The following is a 23,403-nucleotide window of genomic DNA, read 5'->3' as shown; positions in this document are numbered from 1 at the left end:
TCATAAGTCGAGGACCACCTGTAATTGATACAAACAACTGGCTGAACCTAAGCAAGGCTCTGTCTGATTAGTCCCTGGATGAAAAATTGCTAAAGAATTCCTCAACTTCCATGATGATGGGCGTCATGGATAGAATTAGATTTGGATGACAACGCTTGCATTCAAATACAGACTCAGTAATGCAGTTTACTCTATAACAGTGGGCTAGTTACTAATTTACTGAATGTATTTCATAAGGTTGTTGTGAGTGTCACTGCGTTAATTGTTTGCTAGCCGGACTGAAAGAGTTATTGCGCAGGTCATAGGTTTTATCAGCAATGATTTATTGCGCATGCTTAACATGTTTATATAAATCACACATTCCAGAGACTTCTTCTCCTTTCAATCTTTGTTCGTCTGCCAGGAAGCTGGGAGACAAACTGCTTCTGCCAAAATGTAACAATTACATAGATTTGTTTTATTTTCTTATTTTCTTATTTTTGTATTAAAGCTTGTTTTTAATTAGAACACGTTTTCAGGTTTTATTTTCATTTTTCGCTTCTTGAAGAATATGCCTGTTTGGAAAAGCCGCAGTCTAAGCCTCATTTAGTTCAGGGTGAAATTTCCCCTGACAGTGAGGTCTGAGATTGGATAATATCATCCATATAACATTGCCATGTAAATGAATATAGATATATATAATAATTTTCAATCAGAAAGCCTCAATCTCATATTTTTCAATAAGCTTTTTTCCATGATCTAATATACAAATGCAAAGGTAGTAAAGTGCTCTTCTGGTGCAAACTTGGATGAAATACATTGAAGTCAGCTTTTTGTATTTTATGTAAATAATCTTCAATAGCAACCTGGAAAGAAAGAAGATATAATAATCATTATTATATATAAACAATACATTAAATATACTATAAACAATGAATTACATAAACAATAATTGTTATTGGTGCTATAAAATGCCAATGTATTAATGGTAAATGGAACACTGATTTATAGGCCACCCTGTCATGCTAGTAGAATATGAAATTCATATTTAATTGTCAGATAGAAACTTTAAATTTCACTCTGTACAGTGGAAAGTGTTACTCTCACAAACACAAACTGGCTACAGACAGTTCTCGACTTACAACCACAATTGAGCCCGAAATTGTTGTTGCCAAGTGAAACATTTGTTAAATGATTTTGTCTCATTTTACAACTTTTCCTGCCACAGTTGTTAAATGAATCACCGCAGTTGTTAAATTAGTAACACAGTTGTTAAGTGAATCTAACTTCCCCACTGACTTTGCTTGTCAGGTCTCAAAAAGTGACCACATGACCCACATACTCTGCAATCGTCATAAACATGAGTCAGTTACCAAGCATCTGATTGTGTGACCATGGAGATGCTGTAATGGCTGTAAGTGTAAAAATGATCACAAGTCACTTTTTTCAGTGCTGTTATGAATTTGAACAGTCACCAAATGAACTATTGCAGGGGTGTCCAAACTTGGGAACTTTAAGACTTGTGGACTTCAACTCCCAGAATTCCCCAGCCGACTGGCTGGGGAATTCTGGGAGTTGAAGTCCACAAGTCTTAAAGTTCCCAAGTTTGGACACCCCTGAACTATTGTTAAGTTGAGGACTACCTGAATTAAATTTCTGATACATTTAACAGTCATTTTACTTGGGAAGAAAAGTCCAACCTTCCTTCTTAATGAGAAGCCAGATGGCAAAATTTGATCGTATCTACCGTATTTTTCGGAGTATAAGATGCACCAAGATTTTGAAGAGGCAAATTAAAAAAAAAAGTTTTTGCACCCTTCACACCTCCCAAAAATGGCCCGCTTTTCATGAAAACGGACATGTGTTTTGTCCAAAAAAGAGCATGCCTAGCCTTTAGGAGGCTTGTAGAGTGCTCCTGGGAGCCGAAGAGGGGGAAACGAGCAAAAAACGACCTGTTTTTCACTCATTTTTGCCCTTCCCAGCCCCCAGGAGCACTCTGGAAGTCTCCTAAAGGCTATGCACGGCCATTTTTACAAAGGGGGCGGGGTTTTAAGAGGCCAAAAATGCTGTATTGAGTGTATAAGACGCACCCAAATTTTCACCCTCTTTTTTGAGGGAAAAAGTGCATCTTATACTTCAAAAAATACGGTATGTGCCTGCCATACCACCACGTTCCTTGTAACTGTTGGAGGCCCCAAAAAATAGTTTTGGGAAAGGATTCCCATCTCAACTTTAGACAATTTGTTCCACCAAAAGAAACTACAACAATATTGACTGTACTTTAAAAAAAAAAATCCCAATCTACATCGTGTTTGTGTTAACACATCGTTAATTATGTTAAAATGACACAGTGTTTACCAGAACACTTGATTAAATCAAATGTTACGAAAGAAAAGCCAAAGGGGATAGGTGAATAAGCAAGACTACCTGAAAATGTGGCTAGATATTTGTCATAAGGCTTGTAGTTCAGACACAGTCTCAGAATGGTCTTTGGAGCTGAATGCCATTATCATAATTTTTTGTGAATTAAACAAAAAGGGAATAGAGTCACTAACCGTACAAAGAAAGGCAGGAAATGCTTTGGCAGGGACATTCTTCTTGAAGGACCTAGCCTGGAAAGAGGCAAACAAAAGGATGCATTAAAAATTAAGGAATGTGTCAAGTTGAGACGCTTTTTCATGAATTAAGAATCTGGGATGAAATGGTAAATTATTATTATTTTCCTCAAAAAAGAGGCTGAAAATCTGGGTGCGTCTTATACACTGAATACAGCATGTTTTGCCTCCCGAAGGCCCACCCCTTCACCAAAATGGTCGTGCAGAGCCTTTAGGAGGCTTTCAGAGAGATCCTGGGGGCTGGGCAGGGCAGAAATGAACAAGAAATGGGCCATTTTTTGCTCAATTCTGCCCCCCTAGCCCCCAGAAGCACTCTATAAGCCTCCATAAGGGTATGCATGCAATTGTTTTGACAAAAAATGGGCCAGTTTTTGTGAAAAAAGGGCCTGTTTTTGGTCATTTTTGCCCCCTCCACCCTCCAGGAGCACTCTGCAAGCCCCCCAAGGCTATTCATGCCTTTTTTGGGGGGGAAAAACCAGGCCCATTTTCGCAAAAAAAAGGGCTGTTTTGGGGAGGTTTGAGAGTGCAAAAACTTTTTTCCCCTCTTTTGGAAAGCTCTTTAATTGATTGATGAGAATTACATTGATCAAGTGTTGTGCCAGCAGAAACAAAGTCTTTGGTGCTGCAGATAGTCAGCGATTTCCTTCTCCAGCACAAGGATAAATACACCTGGAAACATCTACCTACCTACTCTCTCTTTCTCCCTAGCTATCTACTGTATTTTTCTCTCTCTCTCTATTTCTCTATCTATCCCTCTACCTACCAACCTACCTACTCTCTCTCTCTCCCTGCCTATCTACTGTACTTCTTTCTCTTTCTATCTCTCTATCCCTCTACCTACCTACCTACACTCTCTTTCTCTCCCTACCTACTGTGTTTCTCTCTCTCTCTTTCTCTCTCTCTATCCCTTTATCTACCTACCTAACTACTCTCTTTCTTCCTACCTACCTACTGTATTTCTCTCTCTTTCTCTCCCTCTCTATCCCTCTATCTACCTACCTACTTTTTTTAAAAAAATTGCCTCTTCAAAACCTTGGTGCGTATTATACTCCGGTGCATATTATACTCCAAAAATACGGTATGTTTCTATAGTGCCGATGGAAAAGATGACTTTAAAAAATGATTATATTTTCATACAAGGTTATAGTTAGATAAAATTGTAATTGTTTATAAAGAAAATTGGCCGTCTGGGTGAATCAGAGATGCTGTATAACTGGCACCATCCCACATGCCTTAACCCTACATGGAAAATACCTTATCAAGAGAAAACTGTTTTTTAAGAAATGTCAGCATTTGGAAAATTTGCAGGTGGTTCTTGACTTATGGCCATTCATTTTAAGTTATGATGTCACTGAAAAAATGACTTATGACTGGTTCTCAGACTTATGACCATCACAGTGTCCCCCACAGTCATGTGGTCAAAATTCAAGTGCTTGGCAACAGGCATGTATTCATGAAAGTTGTAGTACCCCAGATAACGATCTTTAAAGCGCTCCATGGCTCAGGACCTAGATACCTACGGGATCGTATTCTGCCCCATACATCCCTGCGACTAATTCGCTCACACAGAGAGGGACTTCTCCAGGTGCCGTCCACCAGACAGTGCCGGGGGGCGGCGCCTAGGAGCAGAGCCTTCTCTGTGGCGGGCCCAGCCCTGTGGAATGACCTCCCCCCGGATATTAGGATTACCTCTGACCTCCGCGCCTTCCGTGTAAAGCTCAAGACCCACCTATTCCAAGTAGCTGGCCTGGCTCAACCATAGTTTGATGATATCGCTCCTGACGGGTTTTTTAATTTTGTGATTTTATTTAGGGGATTTTAAACTGTGATTTTAATTGTTTCCATCCATCTGTCTACCTCCTCCATGTATATGTCTATTCTGTGTATGTATTGTCCATATTTGCACTTTATATGTTTTTTATTGTACGCCGCCCCGAGTCCTTCGGCAGAGGGTGCGGCTAACAAATAAAAAAAAAATTTTTTAATTATTATTATTATTATTATTATTATTATTATTATTATTATTATTATTATTATTATTATTTAGTCACTTGCGATCCAAGGGGGCTTCTGACAAGCGAAGCCAACAGGCCAAATAGATTGCTTAACAACCACGATTCACTTAATGACCGTGGCAAAAAAAGTCATAAAATTTGACGCATCTCACTTAACAACCCATTGCTTGGCAACAGAATTTCTGATCGTACATTGAGGGCTATGGGTATCGCACTGAGTATCGGAAATCTGGGTTAGCTACAAGCTTCATCATTTCTGATATATTGCAAATCAGAAGGATGTTTCTTTTGAAAGACAAGATGAGAGCATTAGATTATGAAAAAAGATAACAGCGTTTTGTTGAGACACATCCTCCTACTTTTGTCTGGTAATTGCCTCTGACTGCAAGAGAAATGATCACGAAACTCCTTCTTTCCTTCCTCTCTCCTTACTTGCGAATCGTATCTTTTCACTTCCCTATCAAAAGCAACCCTCTTCACTATTAGCATAGCTGGCAAATCGGGGATAGAACAGGTATGTGACGCGTCACCGACAGTGCTATTTCATTCCAATTTGTGACATACATATCAGCACAAAATCTGGGCTGGAGCTTCCTACTCCCAAGTTTAAGCTTTGAACTGACGATGACCAAAAAGTTTTCCTTCTTTTCAAGTTGGTTTCACTTCCCAAAGCGTAAAGACGTTTCGCAACTTTAATGCCACCCACAGAAAGGAAGCCTACTTCTGCTCTTACTCGGAGTTTTGCTCTCATTAATTTCCTCACTTTCGCGTACCCTTTGCGCAAGTTGGAAGCATCCCCACAGCTTTACATTTTTTTTTATCCTAATGAATCAACAGAGCCACACAAACCACAGTCATTGCAGTAATTCTGCTCTGCTTTCTTCTCTTTTCCAGTTAGGCTAGAAGTCAGAAAGTATATACCGCTTTTTAGAATTGCAGAGGTTATTTCCATGCAAACTGCATGCTTCGCTTAACAACTGTAGTGATTTGTTGAAGAATCGTGGCAAAAAAGTCGTAAAATGAAGCAGAACTAATTTAACAACTGTCTTGCTTAGCAGTGGAAATTTGGGGCTCAATTGTAATCATAAACTGAGGACTATTTGTACAGATAATCCTAAATTTATGCTGAGTGATTGATCCAATTTTATAGCCTTTTCTTGAGGTAGTTGTTAAGTGAACACAGCAATCACAGGAGCGTATAGCCATAAATGCTGACTGGTTGCCAAGCAACCAAAATGTGGTTATCTAACAGGGGAAGTAGCCATCAGAACCAGGCCATAACAATCTCGGGGGCGGGGGGGGGGGGTCCTTTGTAACTTCAAATGGTTGCTAAGTGAGCAACTTAAGTCAAGCCCTACCTGTATGTCTCAAACTCCTGCTTTTGAGCAACTGAGAAATGAAATATTGGATCAAAATGAATCTTCCCTGATCTACAGAGTTCTTATGCTATCTATCACAGAAAGACAAACCACCCCACCCCCACATTTGCAGTATTAAATTAGGCATGGAAGGCAGAGAAGAGGAGAAGGGAAAAAACAAAATTGGCAGGAATTATATTTATCAAAGCTACTTAGTTTTGACATCATGACATGGAAATAATTTGTGTAAGCTTAAAAGCAGATGGATATCGCCCTCTGTTGGCCATTGAAGAATATGCTCCTAGCAACTGCTTGTAGCTATAGTAGTTGCAACATTTATTTACATTTAACTTTCCTTTATACAAATCAGTAATTGCATATCTAATTCATACTTTCTCCATATTAGTTTGCGTGCTTTCTTCTAAAGTTTAGGTGAAATCTAAACACACTACACATGTTCCCAAATGTAAACAGGTTTTATAAATGCTATTTCCCAAATAATCATCTTTGCCTGTATTTTCCCTAATATATACATTTGCTACACAATTTCTCTAATGTACACTTTTTCACTGGAGGATCAAACTGCTGCTTTGCAGCTATGGGTAAGGATTTGTCCTACAGCATTAAAAATGAAATCTTTGTATGGCAGAATCCCATCAAAGAGGGGACAAAGTAAACAAAACAAAAAAAGCATTACTGTCAATATTATTTCTAACGGTCTGGACAGGAAACACTCATTCCAAAGAACCAGTATCACAAAACTCTAAACACTAATATTTATTTTTTAAAAAGTTTAAAGTTACATCTCAAAAATTCCAGCATCCAGCTTTATTTTCAAACAAGGCACAAATATGCAGGCAATTAATAGTAACAAAACGTGTCTTTTTTTTCATGTCCAACCAGAGGAAGCCATTTCTTTTTTAAATTTGGGGTTCTTGGCATCTATTCATCTGTACAACGTAAGTTACCCAAGTTCCACTATGGTTTACATCAACCTTCCCCAATATGGTAAGAATACTACCAGCCAATATGTCCACTATCCATAGCGGGAGAGGAATTCTGTCCTCATGTATTTGGAGAGCCCTGGGCTACAATATCGTTAAATGAAATGTTGATAAAATCCAGAAACTCACGTGTTCCAGGTGAACATGGGCTTGACTTGCAATGTCATACACAATATCTCTTATTTTCTTCGCCTCATTGTTTCTTATGAAATCCTCTTGAGAAGCCCCATGCTGACATACATGGAAGGAAAACAAGAAGAAATTTTGAATGTTCCTGGGAAATACACTTATTACCTTGAAGCTATATTACATGGATAGTAGACATGTTATATACTATATAACTGTGATGGTGAAGTTATGGCCGGAGGTAGCATGCAGAGCCCCCTTTATGAGAGGGCAAAGCTCCCAAAGACCGGCCAGCTGGTCTTTGCAGCCTGAAAACGGTCCAAAAAATTCCCCCAAAACAGAGCATTTTCTGGGCCTTTTTCCAGGCTGTTTTTGCCCCCCAAACAGCCTGAAAACAGCCCGAAAAATGTCTCATAACAGCCCAAAACCAGGTCATTTTCCAGACCGTTTTCCAGCCCAAAAACCAGCCAGAAAATGGCCAAAAAACCTTCCTGAAAGTAGACCCAAAAACGGCCAAAAAAGGGCATGTGCACACCTGCCATTTGGCCTTTGGGTTTCCAATGCTCCAGCACAGAGGAAGACTAGCTGGCTGGGGCACTTGCGTCTGCTGGAAACCCGAACACCAGCTGCCCGGCACACACACATGTGCACCGGCCAGCTAGTCTTTGGGTTTCTAGTGCCTGCGCATATGCACACACATGCATGCACATTCCAGTTTGGGATGTCTGTGCAGAAAAGGTTCGCCATCACTACTATAAAATGGGATATCTTTTGAAGTCCTAAGGATAGTTCAGAAAGTGTTAATCTTATGTTTATCTCAACAGAAAATTCCACAGTAATTTCCCCTCATAAAATAACAGTTCTAATTTGCTCCATTACTTGAAATTACTAATAAGGAACATAAATAACAGCTAGTAAATTTGGGTACCCTTGCTCCTCCTTATATCGATTGCACACTTGGGTAGTAGGTATGCAGCTTCCAATGCCATTTTTGGAGCCTCCTCACATTATGAGAAAAATAATCTGAATATAGGTGTGCTAATTCTGTATCACTTCAATACCCAATTTCTCTCTCTCTCTCTCTCTCTCTCTCACACACACACACACACACACACAGATGGCTAAACGTTTTGGCCCTGAGTGTAGTTACCATGTCACTGCCAAATACCTTCTGGTCTTCAGCAACTGCATACAGAGGACCCTCACTTAATGGCCATGTCAGGCCTGTAGTTATGTTCCTTTTAGGATCTTTGGTCTGCCACACTTTCTATTATTTCACTCTGCTGTTTCATTAGTGTAGTAATTGGGAGGGGGGGAATAGAAAGGAGTAGAGTTGTGGAATGTGTTGTTGTCATTCCTTTATAGAAGCCCAAGGTCATCTTTTGTCTCCGCACCTCTGCACCTGACCGGAACCAGCTGGGTGGAGATGCCAGCGTGGCCGAAGAAGATTGGACCATGTGATGGATTTATGGGTGTGGGGATAAAATCATGAACTTTCAACTGGGTGGAATCTCAGGAAGCTTTTAGATTTGGGATTTCTACAGATGTGCCAACATGTCTGTCTTATTAAATTGGAACTTTAAGGATAGCTCTGCCTTGGACTCTGATTTAATTCTGCACGATATTTGGAACGTTGACAGGCCATTCATTTAGCAACTGTTTGAATTTATGTCGGTACTGAGGAGATGATGACTATTAAGCTTGGTTCGCAAAGTTGTACCCACTGCAGCACACCCAAACCATATGTTACTTGGCAATGCACCTGTACTTACGACCACAGAGGTGCTTCAACACCCCTCACCCGTTTTCTCTCCCCACAGACCTGCTCTCTTGGCTACCCTGCACTCCACTGGCCCTGTCATCCCTTCTGGTCTTCCTCCCACTGCCAATGAGGTGTGCCCTGTCCGGCCTTCGTGAGGCAGCTGTTGGTTTCTTCACAAGGCCACGATGTCCAAATCCCATACAGCCTTCTTGTGGGCCTTTGGAAGGCAGAGGTCAGGGCAGTAGGGCGAGTGGAGAACAGGGCTTGCAGAAGTGGCAGAGTGCCAAGTGGCGAAAAGGGCAGAGAGGTGAAGGAGATATGCAGGTGGGGGGAATTGAAGAGGAGGTAGAGGAAATAGTCGCTTATTTTACCAAGGCTTAGGTCTGGGAGGAACGAACCTGAGAGTGGTTTGGACTGGGGTGGGTCCTGTCAGAGTATGAGAGTTCACAACTTGGCAGAGACATGGGAACAAGGTCAGCCAATGAAGAGACATGGCAACTGAAACAGCCAATGTGGGCTGTTTGGAAACTGAAACATTATTTGCTGTGTGAGCAAAAGGGGACAGCAAGGAGTTTGGGCGTGGCTTAGCTCTAGCTCTGAGTCTGTGCTGAGCTCTAAACTAGTCTGCTGCTCAAAACTGAAACTGTTCTCTCTTCTGCTTGTGTTTGCTTGTATTTACTACCACGCTAGAAAACCTGCTTTTGGTATTATATATTTACTTCATGTGTTATATTATATATGAAGAGAAGTTAATAAACCCTGCTGAATCAGTTTTTCTGGATGTGATTGCTGCAATAAACTCTGACAGATCCTCACCTAATGATCAGGTGGGATCTGATTAACAATGGCATTGGGAGTGCCAGGATTACCGTCACTAAGCAGTGCAGTTATATTTTGTCATGCTTTAGAACTGCATTGCTTAGCAACAAAATTCTAATCCCAGTTATTGTTGTTTAGCCAAGGACTACCTAAATGCATAAAAATAAATGAAATTTTTAAGCTTGTAAGCAGAAAGAACACGTACGCATCATTTTTTGATACAGAGGTCAACAAATGAACTGGAATGTTGCGGCAAGGTTTTTAGGCATCTAACAGGACAATAATGATAAGGTGTTTTAAAGATTAGATTTCAAATGTTCCAATAATTTCCCACCTAGTAATCTTATCCCCAAAACAAAATATGTCATGATGTACAAGCACATCCAATGAAGGACCAATTCTGAAATCCTATTAAAAATAGAAATGATACACAAGTGCCAGCAGAATTTGCTGATCTATCCACATGACATCAAGGGTATGAATATTGTTACAAACTGGATCTCAGCTTTACTGTCTTACCAGCATGCAAATATCCATGGGGAGAAACACTCTCCTTCTGCTAGCGTGATATGGAATTGCCCTTAAACACATTACAATGCCTTGTGCCTTCCCTATGTGACTGGCTGCATGGTCTGCATGGATGTCCCTCACACCTGTAAATAAAGAAAAGGTAAGCCTAAAGGATGCTTATTGAAATAGCAAGGCAACAAAATCCAGTCGGAACTGATAGGTAAGACATTGTTTAAAGAACAATATAAAAATGCAAACAGTTTACTTGGATTTTCCACATTTGTCGGATGATTAGAAACAGAACTTCATATTATTGGGGAGTGGGAAAAAGAAGACCTCTACCTTTTACTGGCCAACTGTAATCTAAGCTGTACATGTGATAATTGCATTTATTAACATGTTACACTATAAGAAAATGCAATCACATAGGTAGGCCATAAGCAAAAAAACTACGATTTACTATATAGCTTACTAAAACTATAGATTTACAACCATTCATTTAGCGACTGTTACAACGCGGTGTTAACTAATGACTATTTTTCATACTTACGACCACTGCAGCACCTCCATAATCAAGTGATCAAAATTCAGACAACAAATGGGATCACCTTTTTGCGACCTTCTGACAAGCAAAATCAATGGGGAAGCCAGGTTCACATGTTACTTCGCTTAACAACTGTGGGAAGGAAGGTTGTAAAACTGGGGCAAAGCTCACTTAACCTGGTTGGCAACAGAAATGTTGGGCTCAATTGCGGTCACAAATCAAAGACTGCCTGCATTGGTACATCCACCCACGTGGCAAGTGCCAGAGGAATCAAGAGTGAACCTACCAAGTGTTTCTAGGGTGAGATATAGGAGTGAGCTCTGTGTATTTTCAGCATATGTCTCAAGTTCACTGATATCCCGATAAGCTCGGTCATCCAGATTCTTTTCCTGTGCGTTTGAAAACAAAGGGGGGAAGTATATATTGAACCACCAATCACTGAGATAACTTAAGAAATAGAAGGATGTCACTTTTATTCAAAGAAAGCATGACCTTCTGAGTTAGGGACATGTAGATTATTCTTCCTCCTAAACTAAGCTACTGTCTTGTTCCTTTGTTTAAAAAAGAGAGGAGAAAAATAGGGAAAGAAAAAAACAGAGAGAAAACAGAAAACCACTTGAAAAAATAAGAAGCATTTGAAATGTGGATTTATAGACGGCTGTTACATATAAGTTGGGTTGATAAAATCAGAAATGAGGAGGTGATTAGCTGCCTGGGAAAGCCAGGGGAAATCATCAAAACCGTAACAAAAAACAAGTTAGAATATTTGGGAGATGTGATGCATCACCCAGAAACATACGGCATATTTCACTTAATCCTCCCGGGAAAAAATGAAGGCAAATGAACTCCAGGCAGAAGAAGAACATCATGGCTTCAAAACCTAAGGGACTGGTTTGGACAAAACTCAGCAGCACTTTTTCGGGCAGCTGTTGACAAAAATAGGATTGCTGACATTATCGCCAATGTCCGATGACGGATATGGTAAAAGGAGATGATTGTTTTTCCTCCTAAACTAAGTCACTGTCTTGTTTTCTTTCTTTAAAAAAGAGAGGAGGAAAAATAGGGAAAGAAAAAAAAAACAGGGAGGGAAAGGAGTTGCTAAGCATCAAGAACAAAAGAAGTTTTAATCTTTACTAGAAGCATATCATAATTTTTAGGAGATGATGCTTTATCTTTACTAATTTTCCTCTTAGCCAGAAGGAACACAGGTCTCCTTTATGTACACTCATTGTAAATAGAGGAGCCTTGGAAATTGATCCTATTCCACAGTTAATTGTGTACCTCTGAAGCAGCTGGAATCTGCTAACGGAAAGAAGCATCATTTATCTGCCTGCTAATGTAATGATTAAATAGTTCAAGGTAAAGTTAACAAAAAAAAAAGAATATTTAGGTTGACAGCCAAAATATGATCTTTTTTCAGCAAAGACGGAAGCTCAACGATGCCTCTACTATGCAGACCGTATCTTCCACTGAGCTCTGTTATTAAACTGGTTAATCAGTTTATTTACTGTTATTTATTAATACAAAACCAATAAACATTTCTCAATAGCCACTTGCATCATCTCTAGAGGGAGTGAAATCATGGCATTTCTGCAGCTTCCTAAATACCAATGCAACACAGCTTCACTATCTTTCACAATACAATAAAATCTTGTGTGTTTGTGGAAACTGAATTAATATCATCAGGGGAGAAAAATACAGTAATCATCATAACCTGCATTTATTTTGATGTTTCGATATTTTTGTTCATACTGCAGTTTATTCTATATTACTTTATAAAATATTTAAAAACCTATTCCTAATGCAAACATATTATAGTCTCTTACACTACAATAAACACTTCAGGATATTTTTCAGCCTTTCAAAATGAAGCATTTTCCCACAGTAGTTGCAGTTGCATCTTTACCATGATGTACAGTCATATTTTTTTTTTGCAGGGGGGGGGGGGAATGATAAAGAAAGCTTACGAAATGCTGCTCTTCATGTCTATGAGTTCTATATTAAATGTCATGACACATTTCAAATTGTTCTGGAGATTGCTATTGCAAAAAGCACTAAGTATTCTATTACTTAGTCCCTCTACCACCACCACCCCAGATGGTTTTTTGGAGACTGTTTATTTGGCGCCAAGCCTCTAGAGCACCAGGGACATTGGAACAGCCTCTCTGCAGGTGCGATCTTCTGGGGTAAGTACCTGAGCCACCAATTCCTACCTCATAGCAGAGAAATCAAAACCAGCCCAGCCCAGGCATTTCACCATCGGATAGGCTGGTGGCAGGCCTTCAGGGGCAATTCCTACCAGGAAGACCCCAGCCCCAGAGCCCAGCCCCAAAGGCAAGCCCCCCAAAGCTTCCAAGGCTGCTCCAAAGGCGGAAGACCGCCGCCAAAGCTCAACATAACCCTCAACATAGAATTCAGTTACAAGGACTTATCTTTATTCAAGTTATTCAAGAATACTGGGAGGTGAGGGGGTATTTTTGTTTTTTGAAAATAATGTAAAACTTACCCTTTGGTCAATAATATTCATAAGCCATCTTTTGGTCAGGTTTTGCCTCCTAACAGCCTAAAATCAGACAAATAGGATATACTTATGTAGAAAAGAAGAAGAAATTAAAAAAAAAAATCAAACCAAGATAATCCCCAGTGCTGGCTTGTATTAAAAGCTTATTTAATCTAACATTCTATTTTCAGCAGTCAACAATCAGATGCTGTAGGGGATTGAAATGATAATTTAATCAAGAGAGAGGAGGTGCAGCTTTTGAAAGTAAATGCCATATTTTTGGCGTATAAGACGCACCTTTTTCCCCTCAAAAAAAGAGGCTGAAAATCTAGGTGCGTTTTATACACTGAATACAGCATTTTTTACCTCCCAAAACCCCACCCCCTTCACCAAAATGGCCATGCATAGCTTTTACGCAGCTTTCAAAGCGCTCCTGGGGGCTGGGTGGTGGGCAGAAACTTTGCCCTCCCCCCAGTTCCCAGGAGCACTCTATAAGCCTCCTAAAGGCCATCCATGCCTCTTTTTTTTGACAAAAAAATGGCCCGTTTTCATGAAAAACAGGCCATTTTTTGCTTGTTTGGGGGGAGCCCCACCCCCCAAGGAGCACTCTACAAGCCTCCTAAAGGCTATTCATGTCATTTCTTTTGGGAAAAAATGGGCCCGTTTTCACAAAAAACGGGCCATTTTTAGGAGGTTTGCTGAGTGCAAAACTTTGTTTCTTTAATTTGCCTCTTCAAAACGTTGGTGCGTCTTATACTCCTGTGCGTCTTATACTCTGAAAACTACAGTAAAGAAATGCAGTGAAAGATATCCTGGTATCCTGGCTGGGCTACTGGGCTATACATCTCTTTCAACACGTGGAATCCAAATCCCCTCTCTTTGAATTTTAAAAACAGCCATGTCTTATTATAGCGGGGACCTCAAGAGTGCCAGGTGGTGAAGGCGACTGCAGCCGGGACAAGCCTAGGGTGGCTTCTAGAAGCAGCTGAGGTTTTGCGCATCTCTAAAGCCACAGCATGCCAAGTTGCCTGTGAGTTGCAGGGAAGCAATTAGTGCAGGGGCAGATGGTTCTGGAGCTGCTTACTGCCCTGCAGGTGGGAGAGAACAGAGAGTTGGGGAACTGAAGGGGAGGCTGACCTTTACCTTGGAAGAACTGAGGCTCAGGCCCTGGAGGGATCCAGCCCAGAAAGTCTTGGCTAAAGGCAGAATTGGTGGAATTCAGTTAACATGTGATACCATGCTTTACAACTACATCGCTTAGTGACAGAACTTCCACTCCCAATTATCATCATAACTCAAGGATTATCTGTAAATTGCTGCTCTGAACTGATCTGCAAAGCAACTAAAGGTAAAGGTTCCTCATTTGTTCTCCACATACGTGCTAGTCGTTCCCGACTCTAGGGGGCGGTGCTCATCTCCGTTTCAAAGCCGAAGAGCCAGAGCTGTCCAAAGACATCTCCGTGATCATCTGGCCAGCATGACTAAACATTGAAGGCCACAGAACGCTATTACCTTCCCACCAAAGTGGTCCCTATTTTTCTACTTGCATTTTTAAATGCTTTTGAACTGCTAGGTTGGCAGAAGCTGGGAGAAGTAATGGGAGCTCACTCCGTTATGCAGCACTAGGGATTCGAACCGCCGAAGTTTCTGATCGGCAAGCTCAGCGTCTTAGCCACTGAGCCACCGCGGCCCCTGCAAAGCAACTAGGACCCTCTTAAATGTGAGGTCACTAGCAATTAAGTTCAATATCTGCAACAATTTTTACAAGAGAGGATTTTAATCCTAGGAATCATTGCAGATTTGTAGATTACAGAGATACAGACAAAATTGGAATGCAAAGCTGTAACTGGTGACTGAGTAAGTTGAATGTTATATTCAGGAAAATCTTTATCTGAAACTTTATTTTACTGCTGCAAAACAAGACAGTTGGTTCTAATTTATATGGGGAGCAAAGGACAGGCAACTTCCTCTGAAAAACCTGAAGGTCACCCTGGAAAAATCAGGCAATCTATCAGAACGGTTGGCACTATTTGTTTACTTTCCAAGGAAAGAGGGCATCATTTGCATCAGAGTGCCCAGTTGCCTCTCCCCATGTCTTCCTGGTAAAGAGTCACACCCAAGTAACTACCCCACAGCATGGAAAATATTTTTTTTTCCATTTCCTGAATTAAATTTTTCCATTTTCTTAACTCCAGTTCTTTTCAAGCAGCTGATAAAAACTTTCCAACAGCATTTCCCACAAATATAGAAGCACTATAACTGCAAACAATTTCAAATGTAAATGCTATGCTATACCAAACATTTGACCCACCTATTGCCTTTCATTCTGCCCCACCCTATACTGCTGACCGGCATTGACAAAACTTGGGTGCATCGATTTTTTTTTGCCACTGAGATGGAAAACATAGAAAATTATATTATATTTATTATATTATATTAATTATATTATATTATATTAATTATATTATATTATATTATATTATATTATATTATATTATATTATATTATATTATATTATATTATATTATATTATATTATATTATATTATATTATATTATATTATATTATATTATATTATATTATATTATATTATATTATATTATATTATTATATTATATTATTATATTATATTATATTATATTATATTATATTATTATATTATATTATTTATTTATTTATTTATTTTATTTTATTTCTAGACCGCCCCCTCTCCCCGAAGGGACTCGGGGCGGTGTATAGGTACCAAATTAAAAACCATACAAATAGTAATAAATAGAATTAAAATCAGATTAAACTTTAAACCCCTGTACAAATTTATAAAAATTAAAACTTAGCCTAAGACCAACCCATGAAATTTAAAAATACAGACTGAGGTGGGAGAGCTGAAATTAGGCCAGGCCAGCTAGATTAAACAGGTGGGTTTTGAGCTTCTTGTGGAAGGAGCGGAGGTCCGTGGTTGTTCTAATATCAGGGGGAAGGTCATTCCAGAGGGTCGGGCCCATCACAGAGAAGGCCCTCCCCCTGGGCGTCGCCCGCTGGCACAGCCTAGTGGACGGCACCCGGAGGAGTCCCTCTCTGTGTGAGCGGATCGGCCGAGGGGATGTGTGGGGCAGGATACGATCCCGCAAATAACTAGGTTATTAACATGAAGCTAAAATGGGCTAATGTAACATAACTCAGAGAATAAGAACTCATCAAGTTCACTTGTTCAAAGAAAAAAAAATCCCAAAGGAAAAATAAATAATAAAATTATAGCTTTGTGTACTGCTCAGGGTGGCATTCAGTTACCCGAAAACAAACAAACATTTAATTCACTGCTAAACCTTATACCTTCCACAGCTCTATTGCCACTGGTTGTTGTGGTGGATTATCCTGGTAAATATCTTCTACAGCTTTCCTCCAAAACTCTACCCGCATCAAACCAATGGTCTTCTCAGTTACAGAGTCTCTTATCTGGAAAAGAAACAGAGTAGGAGTGATAGTCCAATTGCATTGCTTTTTTTTAAAATCACATCAAGTATATGACATTGTTTAAACGAAAAACAATGATATTGTTTAAACAAAGGGAGGAGATGGGAAAAAGAGCAGCCTGTTGTAGATGCATAGGATTCTTCCATGAATGAGGAATCCCACCATGGGGAGAGCAGGGAGGCTCCACTCTTAAGTTATTTGCAAATAGTTACAATAGATCTCATTAAATGACAAAGATATACTGTATTTTTTGGACTATAAGACGCACAGGTGTATAAGACGCACCAAGATTTTGAAGAGGTAAGTAAGAAAAAAAGTTTTTGTCCTCCCCAGCTCCCTGGAGCACTGCAGGCTTCAGCAGGGGTGGGGGAAGACAAAAATGCCCCCGTTTTTGCAAAAAATGGGCAGAAAATGGGCTGTTTTTTGCAAAAACAGAGGTGTTTTTGCCTACCGCCATCCATGCTAAAGCCTGCAGAGTGCTGCTGGGGGCTGGGGGAAGGCAAAAACGCCTCAATTTTTGCAATAAATGGCCCATTTTTTTTGCAAAAATGGAATGCAGGGGCAGGGATTTGGGAGGCCAAAAATGGTTGTATTCGGTGTATAAGACGCACCAACATTTCCATGTTCTTTTAGGGGGGAAATGGTGCGTCTTATACTCTGAAATATACGGTAAAGTAAGAGAAGATCTAGGTCCGTGATGGCGAACCTATGGCACGCGTGCCACAAGTGGCACACGGAGCCATTTGTCAGGGCACGCGAGGCGCTGCCCTGTCAGCTGGCCAGCGCGCATGTGCGTGCTGGCCAGCTGAGTTCACCTTTTTAAAAGCTATTTTTCACCTTCCCCAGGCTCCAGAGGCTTTATAGGAGCCTGGGGAGGGCGAAAAGAGCCTCCCCCGACCCCCCGGAGGCCCTCTGGAGGCTTCAGGGACCGTCCGAGGCTTCCCTGATGCCTTCGGAGCGCTTAAAACAACCCTCCGAGCAACCCGGAAGTCACTTCCGGTTTGCTTGGAGGGTGGTTTTAAGCACTCCGAAGGCTTCAGGGAAGCCTCCGGACAGTCCCTGAAGCCTCCAGAGGGCCTCCGGGGGGTCGGAGGAGGCTCTTTTCACCCTCCCCAGGCTCCTATAAAGCCCCTGGAGCCTGGGGAGGGAAAAAAAAAGTAAAAATGAGGGGGTGTTGCGCGTTGTGCGTGCATGCGCACTGGTGGGTCGCGCGTTGCATTATGGGTGCGGCACGCCCGCACCCGACCCCCCTGCGCTCCCCCCACTTGTGGCACGCGAGCCAAAAAAGGTTCGCCATCACTGATCTAGGTAATCCCAAATTTTAAGATATTAAAAAGAGCTTGCAAAGAATCAATCATTTTAAAATTAGGAAGCTATCAACCATAATAAGTAATTTATAAATGAAATCTATAAGTCAAATTGTCTTACTTTCTATAAGGGTTATGTTGATAAAGTTCCCAACTAATCATTAGGCTGATAACATCAGTTTCTCTATTTTTTCAACTATTCTTAATCCACTTATTGTTAGTAGTAGATAAGCAAGAAAACATTTCAAGCTTATCTAACAAACATAGTTATTCTTGGTCTGTAAAAAGGCAGATAGGCAATTTGAAGGCAATATCAGTGTTGGCTATTGTTGTAGTCAGCTTTAGTTTGGATATGTACCTTCTAAATTCAACTTTGAAATGAGTGTCAGATTTTGGGAGTGTTTTTGAAGAATAAAGGATCATTGATTTGGAGATAACAATTTTTTCAATAGTAACAATTATTACGATTGTTGTTTATAGCTTGCGACCAAAATATTTATTGGAACTATTCTATGGGACAAGCAATATTACACTAACATATCTGTTTAGCATAGAATTTCTGGATACAATTAACATTTAAGTTGGTATTAAGTATTTTGCTTTAAGTATTAAAGCAAAAGCCTGATTGTTACATAATGATAACTCATATAATGTGATTTTATTCATTTATCTATTCTCTCAAAAGTAATCAATGCCATGCGCCAAATCCAGCCTTGAAAATGGACTTCAACAGGTCCTGATAATCTATTTCCTTCATTAAGTTCTATAGCAGGGCTGACAAACTCAAGGCCTGGGGGCCAGATCCAGCCTGGGGGGCGCTTAGATCTGGTCCGCAGGGTTGCCCTGGAAACAGCGAAGGATTGGTCCACAGTGCTTCTGCCAGTGAAAAGAGAGTTTGGGAGGGCTGCATGTGGCCCTCCCGAGCTCCTTTTTCACTGGCAGAAGGTTGCGGGAGATCATCGTAGCCGAAACGGAGCTCGGGATCCCGTTCTCCCTTGCAGAGCGCTCAGCCCATCACAGAAGCCCCTGACATGAGTGATGTTGAGATGGCCACGTCCACCATGGCCGCCCAGGCCCACCAAGGTCAAAGGCAACCCTGATGCAGCCCTCAATGAAATTTTGACACCTCTTCTCTATATCAGGATACATATTCTGAAGCACGGGTGTCAAACTCGATCATGTCATGTGACATTACGAATTGTGACTTTTTTGCCTTTGTGGAGCCAGGGTAGGCGTGGCCTGCGCGTGATGTATCCGGCCCACGGGCCGCCAGTTTGACACCCCTGTTCTAAAGGGACAATTGAATATATCAAAAGCAAATACTGGAATATCCCAGAGGAATTCATTAAAATCAATATTATTTTCATTCGTTCCTAAATTACTACAGAATGATACAGACAAATATCCATTCATAATGACAGAATCCTAAAAAGATTATAAAGTTACCCAAACAATTTATTTTGTACACCTTGCACAGTTTTATAAGACTGGAGGATTATTTTGCATATATGTTCAAAGCAATGCATATACATGTTAGGAATTATTTTTGTTGTCATGTTTTCATATGCAAGTAAACGATCTATTATAGTCAGCCTGGTATTGCTGACTAAACTTGCCAAGACAGTAACTGACGGGGAAAAAACACAAGCTTCATGTTTGGGATTTTTAGAGGCTTTTTTTCTTTTAATGTTAACATTGTGTTGTATAATGGATATTTTAATACCTGCCTGAGCCAGTTCTACATTGAAGGCTCTCAGGGCCAAGACAGAGGGACGTGATTCTGCAGGCAACAGCAGCGTGCAGAGGAAGCCTTCATAATCCCGTTTTCTAGATATATAAAGAATAAACAAGAGCATTTGCTTTCATCACAAGCTCATTTAGCCAGTGGAACAGATAAAAAGTGTCTCAGTTCAAGTATGTTTTCAATTTTATTTATTAATCAAATTGGTACGGTTGCCCATCTCACAGAAAGTGATTCCAAGCAGTGCACAAAAATCATTTTGCAGTTATTGTCTAGATCAGTGGTTCTCAACCTGTGGGTCGGGACCCTTTTGGGGGGTCAAATGACCCTTTCACAGAGGTCTCCTAAGACCATCGGAAAACACATATTTTCAAAAAAATACAGAAATAAAATAATTTTATGGTTGGGGGTCACCACAACATGAGGAACTATATTAAAGGGTCGCGGCATTAGGAAGGTTGAGACCCACTGCTCTAGATCAAGGGGATGTAAACTGATACTCTCCATACGGTCCAGTTTACAATTCCTAGAACTATAAAGCACTGATCTGCAGGCTGGCGAATGAGAATTGTAGTCCAGATCTTCAGGAGCACCCATTCCTCTTCTAAAGTAAAAGTATATACTCAATACACAACGCCTAGGATTTATTTTAAAATTAAGGTTACATCATGTCTTCAAAATTAACTTGGCGCTATCTGAAGACAACCACAAAGTATTAAATAATAGGCTCTATCCCTAGAGAAAAAGCAACACATTTTTGCTGGTCATCAAAAAATAGTTCTGACATCATTAGTTTATTTGTCCAACAGACACAAAGCTGAAAAATATTGCAATAAAATGGTAGAATGGGTTGCAGCATTACAAATCACAGATGAGGGCTTGCATTTATGAAAGTCAAATCAAATCAATTTATTACAGCTCTAAGACCAAATGCAATAACAAATTTAACAGTAGAACTGATAAATACATACTGTACGTATGACAAGAAGAGAGTAAGTATAACAGGATCTATAAAAAGTTTATGGGGGAAAATCAAGTTCTAAATATAGAGATGCTCTAAATTAAGTTTGAAACAGCGCAACACATTCCATCTCTCTGGCTAGTTCTTTAGTTTTAGTTGTAGAATACCATATATGCTTTACCCAACGTGCTTTTAGAATACACTTAAGGGAGCCTGGTGTGCTAGGATCCATGAGGTTGATCCAAGAGTTGGACTCAGCTTAGCGACAGAACGACAACCAAAACCATGTTGTTATGGGGAAAAATAAAGAACAAACCCGAAAAATGGGCAAACTATTTATTCTGTGGTCGCCACTGCAAAAAATCAGGAGATGACACTGCAAAAAATCAGGGGCGGTCACCAACAGGGGTGGTCCATGGACCACTGATGGTCCACGAGAAAAGTTTGGTGGTCCACAGAAAAATTAATTGCAATTTTTATATTGCATTAAATACTATTTATCTTTTTTAAAAAATCATATTAGTGGTCTGCGGGATTTAAAATTATGAATTTAGTGGTCCCTGGGGTCCGAAAGATTGGTGACGCCTGCTCCAGAGGACAAGCACAACGGATACTGTACTAGGAATAGCAGTCTAGCCAAGACGTGTGCAAATACAGCTCATCTGTTTGGAACCCGCACTGCATATCAGACATTAATACGATCAAGCGAGTGCAGAGATATTTCACTCCATTCCTCTGCTCGCAATAGAATATCTTATGCCACCAGACTTGAAAATTTGGGCTCAGACAACTTAGAACTTTGCCATCTTCAATCCGGCCTAAGTGTATCATATAAAATTATCTGCTATAATGTCCTACCTGTCAATGGCTACTTCAACCACAACCTCACACAAGCACACAATAGATATAACCTTATGGTAAACCGTTCCAAACTCAATTGCAGAAAATACAATTTCAGCAACAGAGTGGTCAATGTCTGGGATGCACTACCTGATACTGTGGCTTCTTCCACAAACCCCCAAAACTTTAACATTAGACTGTCTACTGTCAACCTCACCCCATTCCTAAGAGGTCTGTAAGGGGTGTACATAAGCGCACCAGCGTGCCTACCGTCCCTGTCCTAATATTCCCTTGTATTTGTATCCATCTCATGTATTAATAATCATGTTTAGACTTATCTCTGTTATCTAATTCATGCTTGACGAAATAAATAGGAACCTGCACTTCTAAGAGGTCTGTAAGAGGCGTGCATAAGCACACAGCATGCCTACCGTCCCTGTCCTAATATTCCCTTGCATTTGTATCCATTTCATGTATTCATAATCATGTTTATACTTATATCAGTTAGCTAATTCTTGCTTGACGAAATAAATAAATAAAAATACAAAATGATGTACAATGAGAAGAAAAAATGCACAAGGGGGACACCGGGACTCTTTGGGGAGACGCCTGGGATACAAATGTCATATAGAAATGTTAAATCCCGGGAGAGGAAGCTGGGAAGCTAATGCACTGACTCTCCCCAGCAACGTGAAGTCACGGCCTCGGCTTGCAGGTCGTTCTCAAGGGCGACTGGAGCACGTTCCGCGCCTCCAACGTCACATTGTCTAAACGTGTGCAACTCAAATAGGTGCCAAACCCACATCCCGGAGGGAGATTGTCCTGCTTATCCTGCCCCAGTCCGGTCCAGTCCAGCCCGGGTCCGACCAGACGGCGGGACCCGAAGAAGCAGCCGCCGGCCTCACCGCAGCAAATCCAGGCAGTAGCGCTCCTCTCCTCCCGCACTCGGCTGGCTGGAAGCGGCCAGGGCAGCCGGCGCGCGCCCTCCGAGACTGGCGGGGATCAGCAGCTGCCCGCGACCGGCGCGTGGCACCCGCAGCGTCCAAGGGGGAACAGCCGCGCGCCAACTTCGGCCCAGCGCCGCGGCGCCCGCAGAGGCCGCCATGCTTGCTAAGGCTACGCCCCCCCCGCCCCCCACTTTTGTCAATCACAATCGGCGCCGGCACTTCTTTTGTCACGGCCCAGCTACGTAATCGGAGGCGCTCGGAGGGCTCCGCCTCTGCTGTCAATCATTGGACGCTTAACTGCCCCCCCTCCCTTTCTTCGTTTACACGTGCTGTTCCACAATCGGATAGGGTTCCCTCTAGAGCGGGAGTCTCCAACCTTGGCAACTTTAAGCCTGGAGGACTTCAACTCCCAGAATTCTAGGAGTTGAAGTCCTCCAGGCTTAAAGTTGGCTGGGGAATTATGGGAGTTGAAGTCCTCCAGGCTTAAAGTTGGCTGGGGAATTCTGGGAGTTGAAGGCCTCCAGGCTTAAAGTTGGCTGGGGAATTCTGGGAGTTGAAGGCCTCCAGGCTTAAAGTTGGCTGGGGAATTCTGGGAGTTGAAGGCCTCCAGGCTTAAAGTTGGCTGGGGAATTCTGGGAGTTGAAGGCCTCCGGGCTTAAAGTTGGCTGGGGAATTCTGGGAGTTGAAGTCCTCCGGGCTTAAAGTTGGCTGGGGAATTCTGGGAGTTGAAGTCCTCCGGGCTTAAAGTTGGCTGGGGAATACTGGGAGTTGAAGTCCTCTGGGCTTAAAGTTGGCTGGGGAATTCTGGGAGTTGAAGTCCTCCAGGCTTAAAGTTGCCAAGTTTGGAGACCCCCGCTCTAGACGGCTTATCTCTTAACCCGTCAATCTCCCTTAAGACAGCCAG

The 23,403-nt window shown here is 41.3% G+C and overlaps 1 protein-coding gene across 3 annotated transcripts; it reads right to left on the bottom strand.

Moving 5' to 3' along the window:
* Window positions 1–302: 302 nt before the first annotated feature.
* Window positions 303–22,673, bottom strand: NDUFAF6 (NADH:ubiquinone oxidoreductase complex assembly factor 6). Of its 3 annotated transcripts, none has more exons than XM_081950152.1 (9): window positions 22,458–22,673; window positions 19,738–19,837; window positions 16,563–16,685; window positions 13,239–13,295; window positions 11,019–11,121; window positions 10,198–10,331; window positions 7,101–7,202; window positions 2,535–2,591; window positions 303–845 (listed from the first exon to the last, which is right to left on the bottom strand). In XM_081950152.1, the coding sequence occupies exons 1-9, from the start codon at window positions 22,655–22,657 to the stop codon at window positions 717–719; spliced, it is 1,005 nt and encodes a 334-aa protein (XP_081806278.1). In that variant the 5' UTR covers window positions 22,658–22,673; the 3' UTR covers window positions 303–716. The 3 variants fall into 3 exon arrangements, with proteins under 3 accessions (XP_081806278.1, XP_081806279.1, XP_081806280.1); XM_081950153.1 differs by having other exon boundaries at window positions 19,734–19,837; window positions 22,356–22,552; XM_081950154.1 differs by having other exon boundaries at window positions 19,734–19,837; window positions 22,458–22,490.
* Window positions 22,674–23,403: the final 730 nt, after the last annotated feature.

Source organism: Natrix helvetica, assembly GCF_964273705.1.
Source record: "Natrix helvetica genome assembly, chromosome: 4".
Lineage (NCBI taxonomy): Eukaryota > Metazoa > Chordata > Lepidosauria > Squamata > Natricidae > Natrix > Natrix helvetica.
This window is presented reverse-complemented; position numbering and strand designations above follow the sequence as displayed.